The sequence below is a fragment of the Impatiens glandulifera genome, chromosome 7 (genome assembly GCF_907164915.1).
Source record: "Impatiens glandulifera chromosome 7, dImpGla2.1, whole genome shotgun sequence".
In the NCBI taxonomy this organism is placed as follows: domain Eukaryota; kingdom Viridiplantae; phylum Streptophyta; class Magnoliopsida; order Ericales; family Balsaminaceae; genus Impatiens; species Impatiens glandulifera.
Genome location: NC_061868.1, coordinates 46,321,328 through 46,336,447, shown reverse-complemented (window position 1 = coordinate 46,336,447; position 15,120 = coordinate 46,321,328). Strand labels below are relative to the sequence as shown.

The 15,120-nt window shown below is 29.3% G+C and overlaps 1 protein-coding gene and 2 non-coding genes across 4 annotated transcripts; 2 read left to right on the top strand and 1 right to left on the bottom strand.

Annotated features, from left to right (window-relative positions):
* Nucleotides 1-3,139: 3,139 nt before the first annotated feature.
* On the top strand, nt 3,140-3,226 carry LOC124910910. The gene has a single exon (XR_007096520.1). It is a non-coding gene; the product is annotated as a small nucleolar RNA snoR8a (small nucleolar RNA).
* Nucleotides 3,227-3,498: 272 nt separating this feature from the next.
* LOC124910936 lies at nt 3,499-3,586 on the top strand. The gene has a single exon (XR_007096538.1). It is a non-coding gene; the product is annotated as a small nucleolar RNA SNOR75 (small nucleolar RNA).
* Nucleotides 3,587-12,525: 8,939 nt separating this feature from the next.
* On the bottom strand, nt 12,526-15,120 carry LOC124945373 (growth-regulating factor 7-like). 2 transcript variants are annotated; one of them, XM_047485798.1, is made up of 4 exons: nt 14,576-15,120; nt 14,005-14,256; nt 13,586-13,910; nt 12,526-13,498 (listed from the first exon to the last, which is right to left on the bottom strand). In XM_047485798.1, exons 1-4 carry the CDS (start codon nt 14,985-14,987, stop codon nt 12,787-12,789), a joined length of 1,701 nt encoding a protein of 566 aa, XP_047341754.1. In that variant the 5' UTR covers nt 14,988-15,120; the 3' UTR covers nt 12,526-12,786. The 2 variants fall into 2 exon arrangements, with proteins under 2 accessions (XP_047341754.1, XP_047341755.1); XM_047485799.1 differs by having other exon boundaries at nt 13,586-13,907; nt 14,576-15,119.

The window sequence follows — 15,120 nt, the reverse complement described above, 5'->3', positions numbered from 1 at the left end:
GAACTTAGCGAATCGGGAGGAACCTAGCGATTCGCTAAGTGCCTCCCGATTCGCTAAGTACTTCGCGAATCGGGAGGCACTTAGCGAATCGCTAGGCACTTAGCGAATCGGGAGGCAGATAGCGAATCGAGAGGTACCGAGCGAAACCGTTAACTGAACATAAGACAGCATTACCGAATCGGAAACAATACGAAACTAATCAGAAACAAACAATAAACTTAACATGCAAAAACCCTAAACAAAAAATCTGAAACAAACACTTAAACTTAACATGCAAAGACCAAAATCCATAAGCAAAAAACCAGAAAATGATCGACCACAACTAGGTATTTAGCGAATCGCTAGGTCCTTACCGAATCGGAAGGTACTTACCGAATCGGAAGGTACCTCGCGAAACCCTGATGAAACCCTACTGGCAAAAAAATATATACTGAACATTAACAACATTACACTAACATGCAAGAACCACCAATGAACAAAAAAGCAGAAAATGATAATGAACTAACCTTAATGACGAACGAGAAGAAAGCAGAAATGATCGGGCTTGACAAGATTCAGTGAAGAGAAAATGGGTTAGAGAGAGAGAGTCGGGCGGTTGAAATGAAATGTTCTGAATTTTTTGAATATATAAGGTCTAGCGCGTGTGAGTACGCGCGTCTCTTCAACTTCCGTAGCGAGTCGGGAGGCACTTAGCGAATCGAGAGGCACTTAGCGAATCGGGAGGGACTTAGCGAAACGGGAGGGACTTAGCGAATCGGGAGGGACTTAGCGAATCGGGAGGGACTTAGCGAATCGGGAGGGACTTAGCGAATCGAGAGGTCAACGAGCTCCAGCTAAGAGAAGATGGTTTGAATACGTTTTCGCTACTATATTGTAATAACGAAATCGAATTCAAACCATTCTCCTAGCTGGAGCTCGTAGTACTTAGCGAATCGTCAAGTACAAATTTTTTTATTGGTTTCATAGGTAATCTATCTCGTTTGACAAGGTATCAACAACAAAGTCATGGTTTTGAAAAGAACATGTGTTAGCAAAACAAACCCTATAATTTTACATGGAAACATTTAGATTCTTCAGAAAAAATCTTTGAAGAAGCGATCGTTGAACTCCAGATAAGAGAAAATTGTTTGAAATTTATTTCTTTAGCTTAACGACTAACGAAATCAAAGTCAGCCAATCTTTGCTTATCTGGAGGTCAATGATAGATTCTTCAAAGGCATTTTCTGAAGAATCTAAATGTTTCCAATGTAAAATTAGAAAGTTTGTTTTGTTAACACATGTTCTCTTCATAACCATGAAGTGATGTAAATACCTTGTCAAATGAAGTTCATGATTAACTATAAATAACAAAAAATCTTGATACTTAGCGAATCGCGAGGTATACTTTGCGAAACGGTAAGTCCGTAGCGAAACGGAAAGTCCGTAGCGAAACGGTAAGTCCGTAGCGAAACGGTAAGCAGATCTGAAACGGAAACAGATACGCTCTTATCAGACAGATTTTCTGCAAATATGAACAGATAACAAATAATAAAAACCTAACGAAATGCTCAATGAACCAATATGAACCATATAAGAAATAAGAATCAACCAAAACGGAGAAAATGATGGACATAAAGGAAATATGAAAAAGTTTTTGAAATGAAGAAAATGTAAACAAGAACATAACAGTTAGAATGAAGATCTACCTCGACGCCGTTCAAATAGTTAGAATCGGAGAACTCACATAAACCCTAGTATAAGAAACCTGCATGCAAATAGATCTAGGGTTAGAAATCGGCAATAGATAAACATAAATGAATTAGTTAGGTTAGAAGAGCTCTGATCGGGTTTGATTTGTATGGATATTGGAGGAAACGGAGATGTCGTCGCCGCCGGGCGCCGTCGCCGCCGGCCACCGTGAGTGAAGGAGAGAATTGGAGGAAGAGAGAGAAAAAAATTTAGTGAAATGGAAATATTTGGGTATTTATACAAACCTCTGATCCACTTCGCGAAACGCTAAGTGACTTAGCGTTTCGCGACAAGGGCAAAATCGTATAAAAAAAAATATAACACCACGAGCGCAAAAAAAATTATAAAATTCCACCAGGTCAAATAAACCAATTTGCAAGGTCATTTCGTCAAATTTCCCATTTTTTAGCCCTCTTAATTTCTCATATTCTACTAATCAAAATTAAAGAAACATCTATTATAAACCTTAATAATATATATTTTTTAAACCCAACAGAGTATTTTATTGATTTATATATTTATAAACTCAATTTTATTATTATTTATATATATTTAAGTCATTATATAAGAATGATGTGAGATAATTTATTTTGGTTTAATTATATCTAATAACATTATTACAAACAATTATCATCTTTATCATCTTAACAAATATATTTTTTCTTCTGAAAAAATATTTGAATAAAAGAGGCTAAATTTATTTTGTTAAAATTTTGAATATAATCTTTAACTCCCCTATATGATTTTACAATTTTTAATTAGATTAACAAACTAAATTTAAATAAACTAATTAAAATTTTACGATTTTAAAATTTAGATATTAAAATTTTAAAACTCAATAAAGTGTTTTGATTTTATTATTTTATAAAAATAAAGTGAATTTAAATATATATATTTTTTATTTCTTATTTTCATGTATTTTTTTTTTGGTATGTTTAAACGATTTTTTTTTCATTTTTAATATATCTTCCTTAAAAGTAGAAGTGATCTTGGATATATACAAGTTTAAAAATAAATGATTATCTATTCAAATAAATAATTTTTATAATAATTTTTTTAATTTTTAAAATTAATTAATTATTTGTAACAAATTAAACTCTTGAATTTTTTAAAACAATTTTAATTCTATTAATGGGCCGATGCTGGCAAATCCAAATAAAGTAGGAAAGATCTTAGTTTAGCGGTCCAAGAAAATAAAGCCCAAACAAATAACTAGGGTTTTAAAAAACCATATCAAGTTATCGTCGCCGCTGTACTTGAGATCTCATCTCCACCATCTATATAAGAAAACCCATATCACTCTCATCTCATAAAACCCTAATCTGATCTTCTGCCTCCCTTCAGTTTCTAGGAAATTTAGCTTTTCTTGTTTTCATCATCTGGGTTTTCTTTCATAGTTCTGATTTGTTCCTGTGGCGCGGTGATTATAAAAAATTCCTCGTACTGAATGCAATATTTGCATGACAGACTCTTTATACACCCATAGAATATGAGCGCTCTGTTTTATTTTCAATTGTTCTTGCTGTTTCTTTTTATTTTTGTTTAAATTGATTGTATGATGATGGGTATTGGAGTATGGATCTTATTTGTAAGGCGCCATTCTTTGTCGTCCTTGATTCCTCTCCATATATAGAGTAAAGGTGGTGTTTTTAAAGCCCTAGTTGATTATCTAAATGCTTGGGTTACGCATGCCCCCAAATTCAAAACCATTTTATTATGCCCTAGTTAAATTCATGATCTTTTTCATTTTTGCTTGATGGGTTTGTGGTTTCTCAGTGATGATCAAAACGATGACGAGTCTGATTATAATCCATTCCATTCATCCTTGATGACAAAACGAGGCATTTGTCTGAGAGAAACCCACTTGTTATATGCTTTCAAATTAGAAGGTTGTTTGTTCCTATTGATCTAAAACATATAATATATTTTATATAACCATGTTTAACAATCTTTTTATTTTCACTTTCATCTTTTGAATCTGTAATGGATATGTATTCTTTATTGAATTTATGTTTTTGTTAGTCTTTTGATCGAGTAATGTGAAGGATTAATCCATACTATTGAATTTGTGTATACTGTCTTGGATTAGGGTTTAGTCATTAATTAGTTGTAGATCTACAAGTTTAATGCTACAAGTACTTATATAAATATTTATAAAACAATATATACATATATAAATTACCTTTTTTTATTCAGTTCATAATAACCATAAAATATGAAATTATAATTGTACTTTTGTTTCATGCTGATTGATTATTATCAATGTGAAATTTATGTGGATGATATAGGACAAACACATTAAGCTTTAAACATGCCTTAATTGATAGAATTATGAGCATTTCTTATTATTTGAAAGTTAACAGGAGTCTTAATCATGGTGTTGTTGTGGATACTTTTGAGGAAGAAGTGAGATTAAAAGTATTTTAGTTTATGGAATAATTTGTAATGAATTTACATGCTGAGGGTATGTAATATTTTGTGTGAACAAATGAGAGAATAGATATTTTCCCTTGAAACAGGTTCTAACAACAGGGAGGCAAATCATATGAGGAAATTATCTACCAAGATATTCTTTTATGTCCAAAGGACTTATGTTCATTTTCATCAAAATTTTGTAACCCTAGGTCATAGATTTGGACAATATGCATCATATGAAATACAAAACTAATATCTAATTTAGTTGGCTTACCAAAGGAAATGATTAACATGGTAATCAAATTATTTCAAAGAGTCACAAAATTGTCTCAAAATTCTGAAAGAATTGCTTCTTCTACTGGAATCGGATGAATTTATTCACAATGGGGGAATCTATTAGATTAGAGTTAACCTAGTTAAAAGGATGACACTCCCAGTTCCTAAAACCAATTCAATTACATAAATATAAGCATTTATCTTCATTCAACAAAGACTACATAAACAAGAAAAACTTACAATTAGTAGAGTAATAGAATTATTTGTTCACAGGACTTATGTGTAAAAGGTAAAACACCCATGTTCATCCCTATTAAGGAAACGGTAGAAATCCCTCTATCTCGACCTATATTCAAAGCCAAAATCATTAGAGACTACTTTTTGAATTGTGAAGTAGGAATTCCAATTTTCATCTTGGTTTGCTCTTTAGAAATTGATAAGATTAAAGAGATAAAATGAAAGATCAGAAATGCTAATGATAAATGAAAATTTATATGTCGGATTTATATGAATATAGAAGGATAAGATTAGTAAAATTTATACTTATTAGATATATGATTTTTAACCAATCAACTAATTAAATTTAATATATATAAATAACTATACCTGCAACACCAAACGTAGGCTTAGAGAAAATAACTCATAGAATAAACAAAGAAACTTAAACCTAGTAGAAGAAATGTTAAATATTTAGTACCCAGTGCCTCGTTTTTTTTTATTGTATGGGGTACCCAAAATATTAAATAAACTAAATTAAAAGTCTAAATATAATTATTTATAAAAAATAAAATATGTTATTCAACATTGTATTAAGTTATAGAAAGTTATTTTAAAATTGGTTTATTGACCAATATAGTTGAGCTTTAAAATAAATTAAATAATTTAATTATTTAAACATTAAATAGGTCTGGCCTCTTAGTGTGCCCCTATTCCATGTCATAGTTTCACTTACCGTTTGGCCGGCCATGAATCTAATTAGGGATGTAAATGAAAAAAAAAACAGTTTTATAGTTTTTCAAATGTGAGCTCATTACAAAGCTCGTTTCTTAGTCTGAATTTTTTGAGCTCGTTAAAAATTTAAACGAGCTAAGTTAAAGATTGATTCGATTGCGAACATATATATTTAGATGATTTTGCTATGCTCTTTTATGGATTTATGAACATTTTTTTTTGGTGTAAAACCCTCTTTAACAATCCAATTATATATATATATATATATATTATATGAATTATGATTCTATATTTTTAGGATTATGTATTTCTCATTTTCTTGTGCTTATTTAAAAGTAAAAAGCTCAACTACATATTTTAGAAAGATGAAATTTTTATTGAGAGTATTTTTATAGTTAATTTTGTATGTTTATAGTTTGGAGAAGGAATATTATACAAACTCTATCATAATTTTAAATTATCATAATGTAATACTTGTTATAATTCATCAGTAGTATTTTTTTTTTTCGGGTGTACTTGTCAAAATTTTATTTTTGTGAACATGTTAAATTTGTGTTTTTTTATTTGTTTTTTGTAATATTTTGCAAAACTATTATAACATATATTAATATATTGATATTTAATAACCTAAAAAAATATTTTTCCCTAAGGTAAAGTTTTTGTCTAGGTAGTAAACAAACTCTTATCGAGTTCTAAGTATAACATAAAAATTTGTATTCGAATCGAACTCGAATATATAGTAAGGAGCGGGACCTGGGCTTGACTTGTTTACCATCCTAAATCTACACATTTAGTTTAATTTTTTAATTCTATGAGTTTTTGAAGGTGTAAACTTATGAGATTGTTAATCATCAGTTTTATCAATTTCTAACTGGAATAATTTTCTTATAGACTATATTATTGTCAAACTTATTTATTGTATTAGACAAGTCCATGTATGTATTGGGTGCAATGTCAGCATAGTCGAATCAGAGTTTTGAATTATTCCAACCCAGTAACAAAAATGTGGATTATTTATTTATTCTTGTCTTAATCAAATCAGTTAAAATCTTGAATTTATTCTTAAAATCTTACAATTTTTTACGATTTTAAATAAGTAAAATTTTAAATTTACTCTTAAATTCTCACAATTTTAGAAAAGTTTAACAAGTCAGACTTTACCCAAAACGCTTAGATAAATTTTACAATTTTAAATTTATATTAATAAAAGTTTACGAGTTTATAAATAATATCGATTTTATGATTATATATTATTTTACATTAAAAAAAATTATATTTATAAATTAGAAAAGTTATTATTTAATTAAAGAATGAAAAAATAAAATTAATTTTATAAATATAATTTATTTATATGTTATTTACTTTTTATTATTATTTAATTAATTTTATATTTAAATATATAAAATTTTAAAATTTGTTACGTATAAAATAATTAAATATATATATATATAATAATAATATGCAAATTGCTTTTCCCACCCCCTCCCATATTCCCACCTCCGCTTAACTCCTTAATTAATTTCAAAATGACTTATTTATCCCTACCACCTTTATATATTTACACATTTCTTATTTTATTTATTTTATTTATTTTATTATTGAGTGTTTTTATTAAATATAATTAATTAATTAATTTTTAATATTTTTTTAACTTTATTTATTTAATTAAAAATACAAAATATTATTATTTTTATATTATAATTATTTAAAATATATTAAATATTGAAATATATAATAATTTAATAAAATATAAATAATTAATATTTTATTATATTAATTATATATATATATATATTAAAATACTTACAAAAATTATTTATCAAATAATAATTAATAATTAGTCTAATTATAATATTTTAATTAATAATATTATATATTAATAATTAGTAAAACATAATATTTTTAATTTTAATTAATAATATTATATATTAATAATTATTTCTAATTTTAATTAATAATATTATATATTAATAATTAGTCAAACATAATATTAATAATTATTAATATTTTTATAAATAAAATTATCTATTAAATAATAATTAATAATTAATATAATCATAATATTTTATTTAATAATATTATATATTAATAATTATTCAAACATAATATTTTTAATAAAAAGTCTTAATAATATTATATATTAATAATTAGTCAAACATAATATTTTTAATAATAAGTCGCTTCACCGCCGCCCTAAAATAAATAAAATAAGAAATGTAAATATATAAATGTGGCAGGGTTAAATAAGTCATTTTAGAGTTGATTGAGGAGTGAGGGAGGGGGTGGGAATATGGGAGGGGGTGGAAAAAGCAGCTCCCTAATAATATATAACTAATATATTTAAAATTAAAAATAATAATTTATTTTGGATGAAATTAAAACACATAATCAAACAAAATATTTTAATTTTTATTGAACTACTATGTTATAACATTTATATTTAAAAATATAATAATTTAACTAAATGTTCAATGTTTAAATTAAATGAGTTTCTCATAAGGATGTAAGGTAAAACCGTCTCACAGTAAACGAATTGAATTGTCCTGTTTATGATGGTTTTTCCCCGAAACCGAATGAGAATATGACGAAGATGATATTTGCGTCTCCGCTCCGATCTCACCCCGATTATGCTCCAACACTATAAACATAATTAAATATTTAAAATCACCAATATATTTATTCATTATATTTTATAAGAATTATAAATTTATTTCTTTATCCTAATATAAAATTTTAATATATTATAATATATGTTATATTAAAATTCGTTTATATAATTTTTTATTATTTTAAAATATATTTTATAAATGGTGTCCTGCGGAGATTTCCTGAAATCGAACGGGACAAGAATAATATTTAAAAAATCCCTGAAATAAAAACGAGACAAAAATGGTAAATACATTTTCTGTTCTAAACCGTTCCATTGCCAACCCTAGAGTTTACCATGGAATGGAGTCCTTGGAGTGAACTGTCTGGGCTAGCCTGTGAGATCTAACTTTAGATGACATAAGTTAACTATTCCTAGGATGATAAGTGGTGAACAAACTAGACAAAATCAATCAAGAAAACTAGAAAAGGCAATGAACCATTAATCACAATCTTGATCGTTTCAGTTGGAAATTTAAAAGTGTTTATCGGGTTTTAATCCAAATTTGTTATTACTAAACTAACAAATAGCCTTACACTTTATACTTAATACAATTTCAATCAACATAAATATTATATTAAAATAATAACTTAAACATATCAATTTGTATAAAAACTCAAAAACTACATATTAATTCATTTATCCTGATAATGTTTCCATTGAAAGTTTAATTATATATACAGTTCACATGGTGTTTCCTAATTTTTTATACACATGATAATATGGATCTTTCAAAATTCATAATCTATACAAATTATTCATTTTCTTTTCAAGCTTTTTAGAATTTTTTAAATGGTCTTGAGTGTAAAGATTTGAACAGAGTCCATATCACTATGTACTCATAAAACTTTACCTCTACTTCGATTAATAACAATGTTATTTTTATTTTTTTTATGTTCAAATTGTTCTCATGTTAGGTTAAATGTTGGGCTCATATTAATGGGTTTAAGTATTTAGTAGATTTAAAAAATAGTAATTTAATATCTTGATGTACTCATATAAATAATAGTAAAAAAAATTATTTGACTATTATTCAATTGAAATATTTTGAATGGTCTAGGATTAGTGCGGTTCAATATCTGAACCAACTATCATAATGAATCCTAATAAATCCAATTTTATTTTTAGTTTTATAAACAAATTTAAACTAATTTGAATTCAGATATGATTTTGGATTTGTTTTAACTTGAAAATCGAATTTATTTTAGTTATAAATTATATAATTTTATATATAATTTATAATATAATATATTAAAAAATTTAATTCGGTTCTATTTTTGAAATGACTTACAAATTATAAATTCGAAGATTCCGAACTGTTAAACTTAAATAACCAGAATCAAATCAACATTCTACTGAGAAGTTCTATGTTGATTTTTGAAAATTCAATGTTCTCTTTTAGGCACATCATATATATACCTAACTTTCATGGTATTTTATATCAATCAACACATCACCACATTATAACTTTTCAACTCATAAAACATTTTACAAATATTTCCAGAGACATTAATTTGAATCTCATCTAAGTTTCATTTAAAAGCGAAGAAAATCAAAAGAAAAAAAATTGATTTTATAACCTTATTTGAAAGACGTAAAAAAAAAAATTTGTAGTTTCACAACCTTATTTTCTTTTGAAAGTTTGATTCTTAATAAAATATATAACTATAAATTGAATCCCAAGTATTATGAATTATTTATTTTATGCGAATCAAAATGGTTAGGTCTTAGTTTTTATTATGATTTTTGTTTGTTAATACAAAATAGAACATGAACACAAGTATTACAATAGATGCAACTTTAATAATTGATTTAGTATGTTCTTAAAATATAATGGATATATATATATATTTCATGCTAAACAATAAATTAAGTTCTTATTATTGTGAAAATGACAAATAATTGAGTAATTTTTCTTAAAGCCATAATTAACCGTCTGTACATAGGAAGGACATTCTTTTGACAATTTCTATATAAGTGACATTTTTGTATTTTTTAAAACAAAATAAATAACTTAGTGGATTATTTTTCACCAACTATGAACATTAATTTGAAATTGTTAAAATGACTTTGAAAATGAGTATTATTTTAAATATGTCCTAAGAACAAAGTTGTTCCTTCATAATAAACTAATATAATTTGAATTATATATTAGACATGTATTATGGGTTCGATTCCATTTAAGGTTATGACTCGTAATTGTGAGATCTAATGCTAGTTTTTCCTAACTAAAAATATATATATATATATATTAGACATGTTTTGTTACTATAAATTTCCCATGTTTAATTGTATTACCGGTTGTTAATTTCACATTTCTTATTTTTGAATTCTTTCATTATTGATTTGTATCACTTTGATTTTAATATAAATTCAAAATCATTCACACTTTAAAAAATAATTTTTATTCAACTCAAATTTTGTAATTTTAGTACAGTCTTAGATCATTTTCAGCTTGAATAGTCTTAGAAAATTGTATTAAATTTAGACATGTTTATTTTTTTTCTTTCTCTTTTAGTATCAAAGTATTTTGATCAAATTATAATTAAAATTATAAATTTTTTATTATGAATTTTATTAATTGGAAGTATTTAAAGTAGAAAGATAATAGTAATAAATAGGACCTTAAAAGATATAAATGTAATAGCTTTGAGAAGAGCAACTACCTACCCGCACTTAAGGCACCGCCCAAACTATCCAGTGTGCTCGCCCTAATTTTTTACGTCGACTTAATAACCGTTGTCCTTCTCGCAATATAAGAAAATAAAAATAACAAAGGTCAAATATCATTTTGTTAATTATTTTTATTTTTATTTTCTTTATTTTGTTCACATTTATGTATCATAAATGGGGACGGATGGGACGGGATGCATTACTGTAAACCATTACTGTAAACCATTACATGTCTCGCTCGGTTTCGAAAAATCACCATGGGCACCATTATAACATATACTTAAAAAAAAAAAAAGTTGATGAAATTATTTAGACGATTTTTTAATATTATATATATTATAATATAATGTAAAGTTATATTATTATACAAAACTATATATTTTTATAACATGAAATAAATAAATATATTTATGATATTATTTATTTAATTGTGTTTATTAGTGTTTGGGCAAAATCATTGTAAGATCGAGTTGTAAGATCGAGATGGAACACAAATATCATTCACGGTCAACTACTGATCAAACCCTAACGAGACCATTCGAATCGAAACCCGCGGGGAGAATTTATAATTGACATCACTAGTCACCTTCAGAGTACTTTGTAAAACAGTTTTTTAGAAACAAAAACACAATTTTTTTTATAAATAGTTTGATTATGAAAACTCAAATATGAGTATGAGTTTGTAGACTCAACAAGTAGGGATGGCAATGAGGCGGTTCGGGCAGGGAATGCATTTACCATCCCCGCCCCGTTTTAATTTCGGGGATTTTTTTAATACCATCCCCACCCTGTTCGGTTTTAGGGAATCCTGCGGGCACCGTTAATAATTTTTTTTGAAAAAAAATAAATAAAAATTATACAATAAAATTATATAAACGAATTTTTTAATATAATATATATTATAATATATTAAAATTTTATATTATTATAAAAAAAAACTTTATTACTCTTATAAATTATAGTGAATAAATAAATATATTAGTGATTTAATATATTTAATTATGTTTATGGTGTTCGGGGCAGAATCGGGGTGAAATCGGGGCGGGGCGGGACGGGGGACACAAATACCATCCCCGTCCCATCCCCATTCGGTTTCAAGGAAAAATCGTCCAAAACAGGACAATTCGGTTCGGTTTTCACGGGGCAGTTTCAAATTGTCATCCTTAACCACAGGTCTTTATAATGTAATTACAACTAAAGTATGAGTCTCAACCTCAAACAATAATATCTTGATCATACAAAACAAAATATCCAATTTCAAATATTTATTCAACCATATATATTTTTATTTTATGGTGAGAAACATTAAGAGCCCATGAACAGAACTCCTTAAGATTACTTCCACATATTCCTCATCCTCTATTTATGTTCTAGTTATTTCTCATAGTACAATAAGCCAAATTTAAAACCTAACCCTATCAATTTTTCATTTTTCATATCATATTTTTAATCTTATCCATATTTTATATCATAAATAAACATGGCAGTAGAATGACCAAAACAACGTTTATAATTCAAGTAGAAAGAGTCGTGTTTTAACTTTCTCGAGAGATTTAACTATAGTACATATGGTTGTATAATCTACACAAAATATAAGTGAAGTGTGAAAAATTGAAATATTGGAGGAATGCTAGTTAAGATGTCATTTCCAAAGAAAAAGAGAGACAACAATGGTGGGACATAGACCATTAACTCATCTTCACGGGTAGTGTTGAAATATAGTGATGAGGACTCGATAGCCATTATTAATGCTCTCTTTTTTCCTTCCTTTTTTCAATATCTATCTAATTTCACAATTCAATTATTCATTCAAAACGAACAAGAAACCATAAAAATAAACAATAATAACAACACAGATTTTATAAACGGAACATAGGGCTGGGGCCGACTTTTGTTTCATGTTTCCCACTTTGTCGGTTTCAAAACAAACCATAGTTTTCCTTTTTTAAGGGCTGGAAATTTAAGAACATAACATAAACAAACAAATTAAAGAAAAACATAAATTATCTCAACAAGGTTTAGTTAAACATAGTGAAAATTAAAGAGAAGGAAAGAAAACTCATGCTCCATTTGGTCGCCATCTTTGTCGTCATCGATCACATTGGTTGAGCCAAATGGTGATAGTTGCAGACGCTAGCACCACCTTCACGGGTCCTGTTGTTATTGCTGCTCTCAGCTCTAGGGCTACTTCCGGCACTGCTGTTTGAAAGTGAACCAAATGGGACTTTTTGAAGAACACCGGTTGGAGAAGAAGCCTGCCTCGGACTATGATCCCATCCATCAGTCATTAGATTAAGAGCAGAAGAGTTTTTCAGATCACCCATTGAACTAATATTGTTATTATTAGTTTTGTTTAAAACCTCGCCAAGTGGTCCACCAATGGAGCTTCCCCATGAAATTGGTATCCAATTCGCTTGCCTTTGGCTATCTTCATTACCCGCCATTGAAGAAGCATCGCCAAGTCCTAGACCCATTTGAGTGGACAGTCGCAGGGGAGAAAGTGGGCATTTTTTGTTGTTAACAGGGGAGGAAGTAGACGACATGAAATCGGAGGCCATGGGAATGGAAATAGAAAGCTGGGTTCTTTCCGGTTGAGTTTCGTCAATGTTAGTCCATGAGAAGGCTGAGCAATCGGATTGGCTACTAGGCCAACCGTCCATGAATTGACGAACAGGGTGCTGATTTGAAGAGGTTCTATATAAGCTCTTCTGAGTTGAAACAGGGTACTGGTTGTCCTTTAAGGCATTAATGGAAGATGATAGATCTAATTTGTCTTGAACTTTCCCATTTTCCTTGTTTAGATATGATCTGGTATATTTGAAAACAATTAATTACCCCAAATGAAACGATTAAGGAAGGATGAAGGATCCAAGATTGTTTGAAATTTCATTTCACCTGTTTAAATGAGAAGCCGATGAAGGATTCGTAGGATTCGTGGTAGTAGTAGTAGAAGGAAGAACCCCAGATCCGCTGCCGCCTCCGGTCACAGTCGCCGGCGACGCCTTGGCAGTGGCGGGACCGGAGACGGAATGGCCAGTAAGGCCTTCCACAGGCTTTCTTGAACGATGGCGTCCTCTGTTTAAATGCCGCTCACAGTATTTCTGATCGGGCACTGCATCTCTTGAACACCGCCATTTCTTCCCGTCCGTCCGGCGACATCTGCCTGGTTCCGGATCGGTGCTGTTCGAAAACCCCAGATGGAATCCACCCCATCCAACTGCTTATACCAAACAAAACAAAACAAAAACAAACAAACCATAAAACAGACACTCTACTTTCTCTTTAAGTCTCCAAGAATGAAGAAACAAACTTACATGCATTGGATCTGAGGGGTCCGGCAGATGTATAAAAGCCAGCAGAATCAAGGGATTTTCTGATTGGAATGAGGAGATTCGAAGGAATAGGAGCATTTGCAGTAATGTACTTGTAGATCAAAGCCTGATGTTCTAATTCCATCCATTGTGAAGGAGTAAACGGACCTCTCATTCCATACACCATTGTTTGAGCATTCAATCCTCCTCCTCCGCCGCCACCTCCACCACCGCCACCGCCACCATATCCATAACCTGAATGAACAAAAACAGAACCATCATCATCAACATCATCTTTCAAGAATGGATTTTTCTGAAAAACCCACAACTTGAAACATGTCTGCAACATTAAAGGAGACCTACTACTACTACTACAACATATCAATGAACTTCTTGTCGTTGACCAAAAGTAGCAAAAACCCAAAGCTAAAATGAAATACTAGAGAGACAGACAAATAGGTAAGTACCACCACAATTTCCCATCTATCCATCCTTCATTTTCAGCTTCATTTTCAACTTCATTTTCAATCCATTTTGAAAAGAACAAAAACCCTAAAACAACAAGAGAGTATACCTGTATTTCTGGTATTATAAAGAGACGATGATGCAGGCTGGTACTGATGATAGTAATTAGGCGATGAGATATTTGATTGAGAGTTAGGAGAAGAGAAACTGAGCATTTGCTGACCATTTTCAGAAACAAGAAAAGGAGAAGCATTTGCAGTTGTATTAGCACTAGATCTCATGAGAAGCATTGCTGCTTTAGAAGCAGAAAAATCCTCTGTTTTAGCAACTTTTAAACAGCACCTCCAGTCATCTTCAAAAGCCCTTTCTTGCCTGAGCTGGCCAGACCCAGATCCATACAGCTTTTGCTTATTAGCTTCATCAGGATCTACTACTGCTGATGAAGAAAGAGAAGAAGCGAAACAACTAGCTGTGTCATCTGAACCTCCAAGACCCTCAAAACCCACCACTCCAAGATCCATCCAGACAAATAAAACCACCTACTAACCTAGGATGATGATGCTGTTAGTATGCATTTGGTTGGGACATTACTTAGTGAGAGAAAGAGAGTAAGCTTCAAGGTGCCATTTTTAAAGGGTATAATGAGGTCTTCTG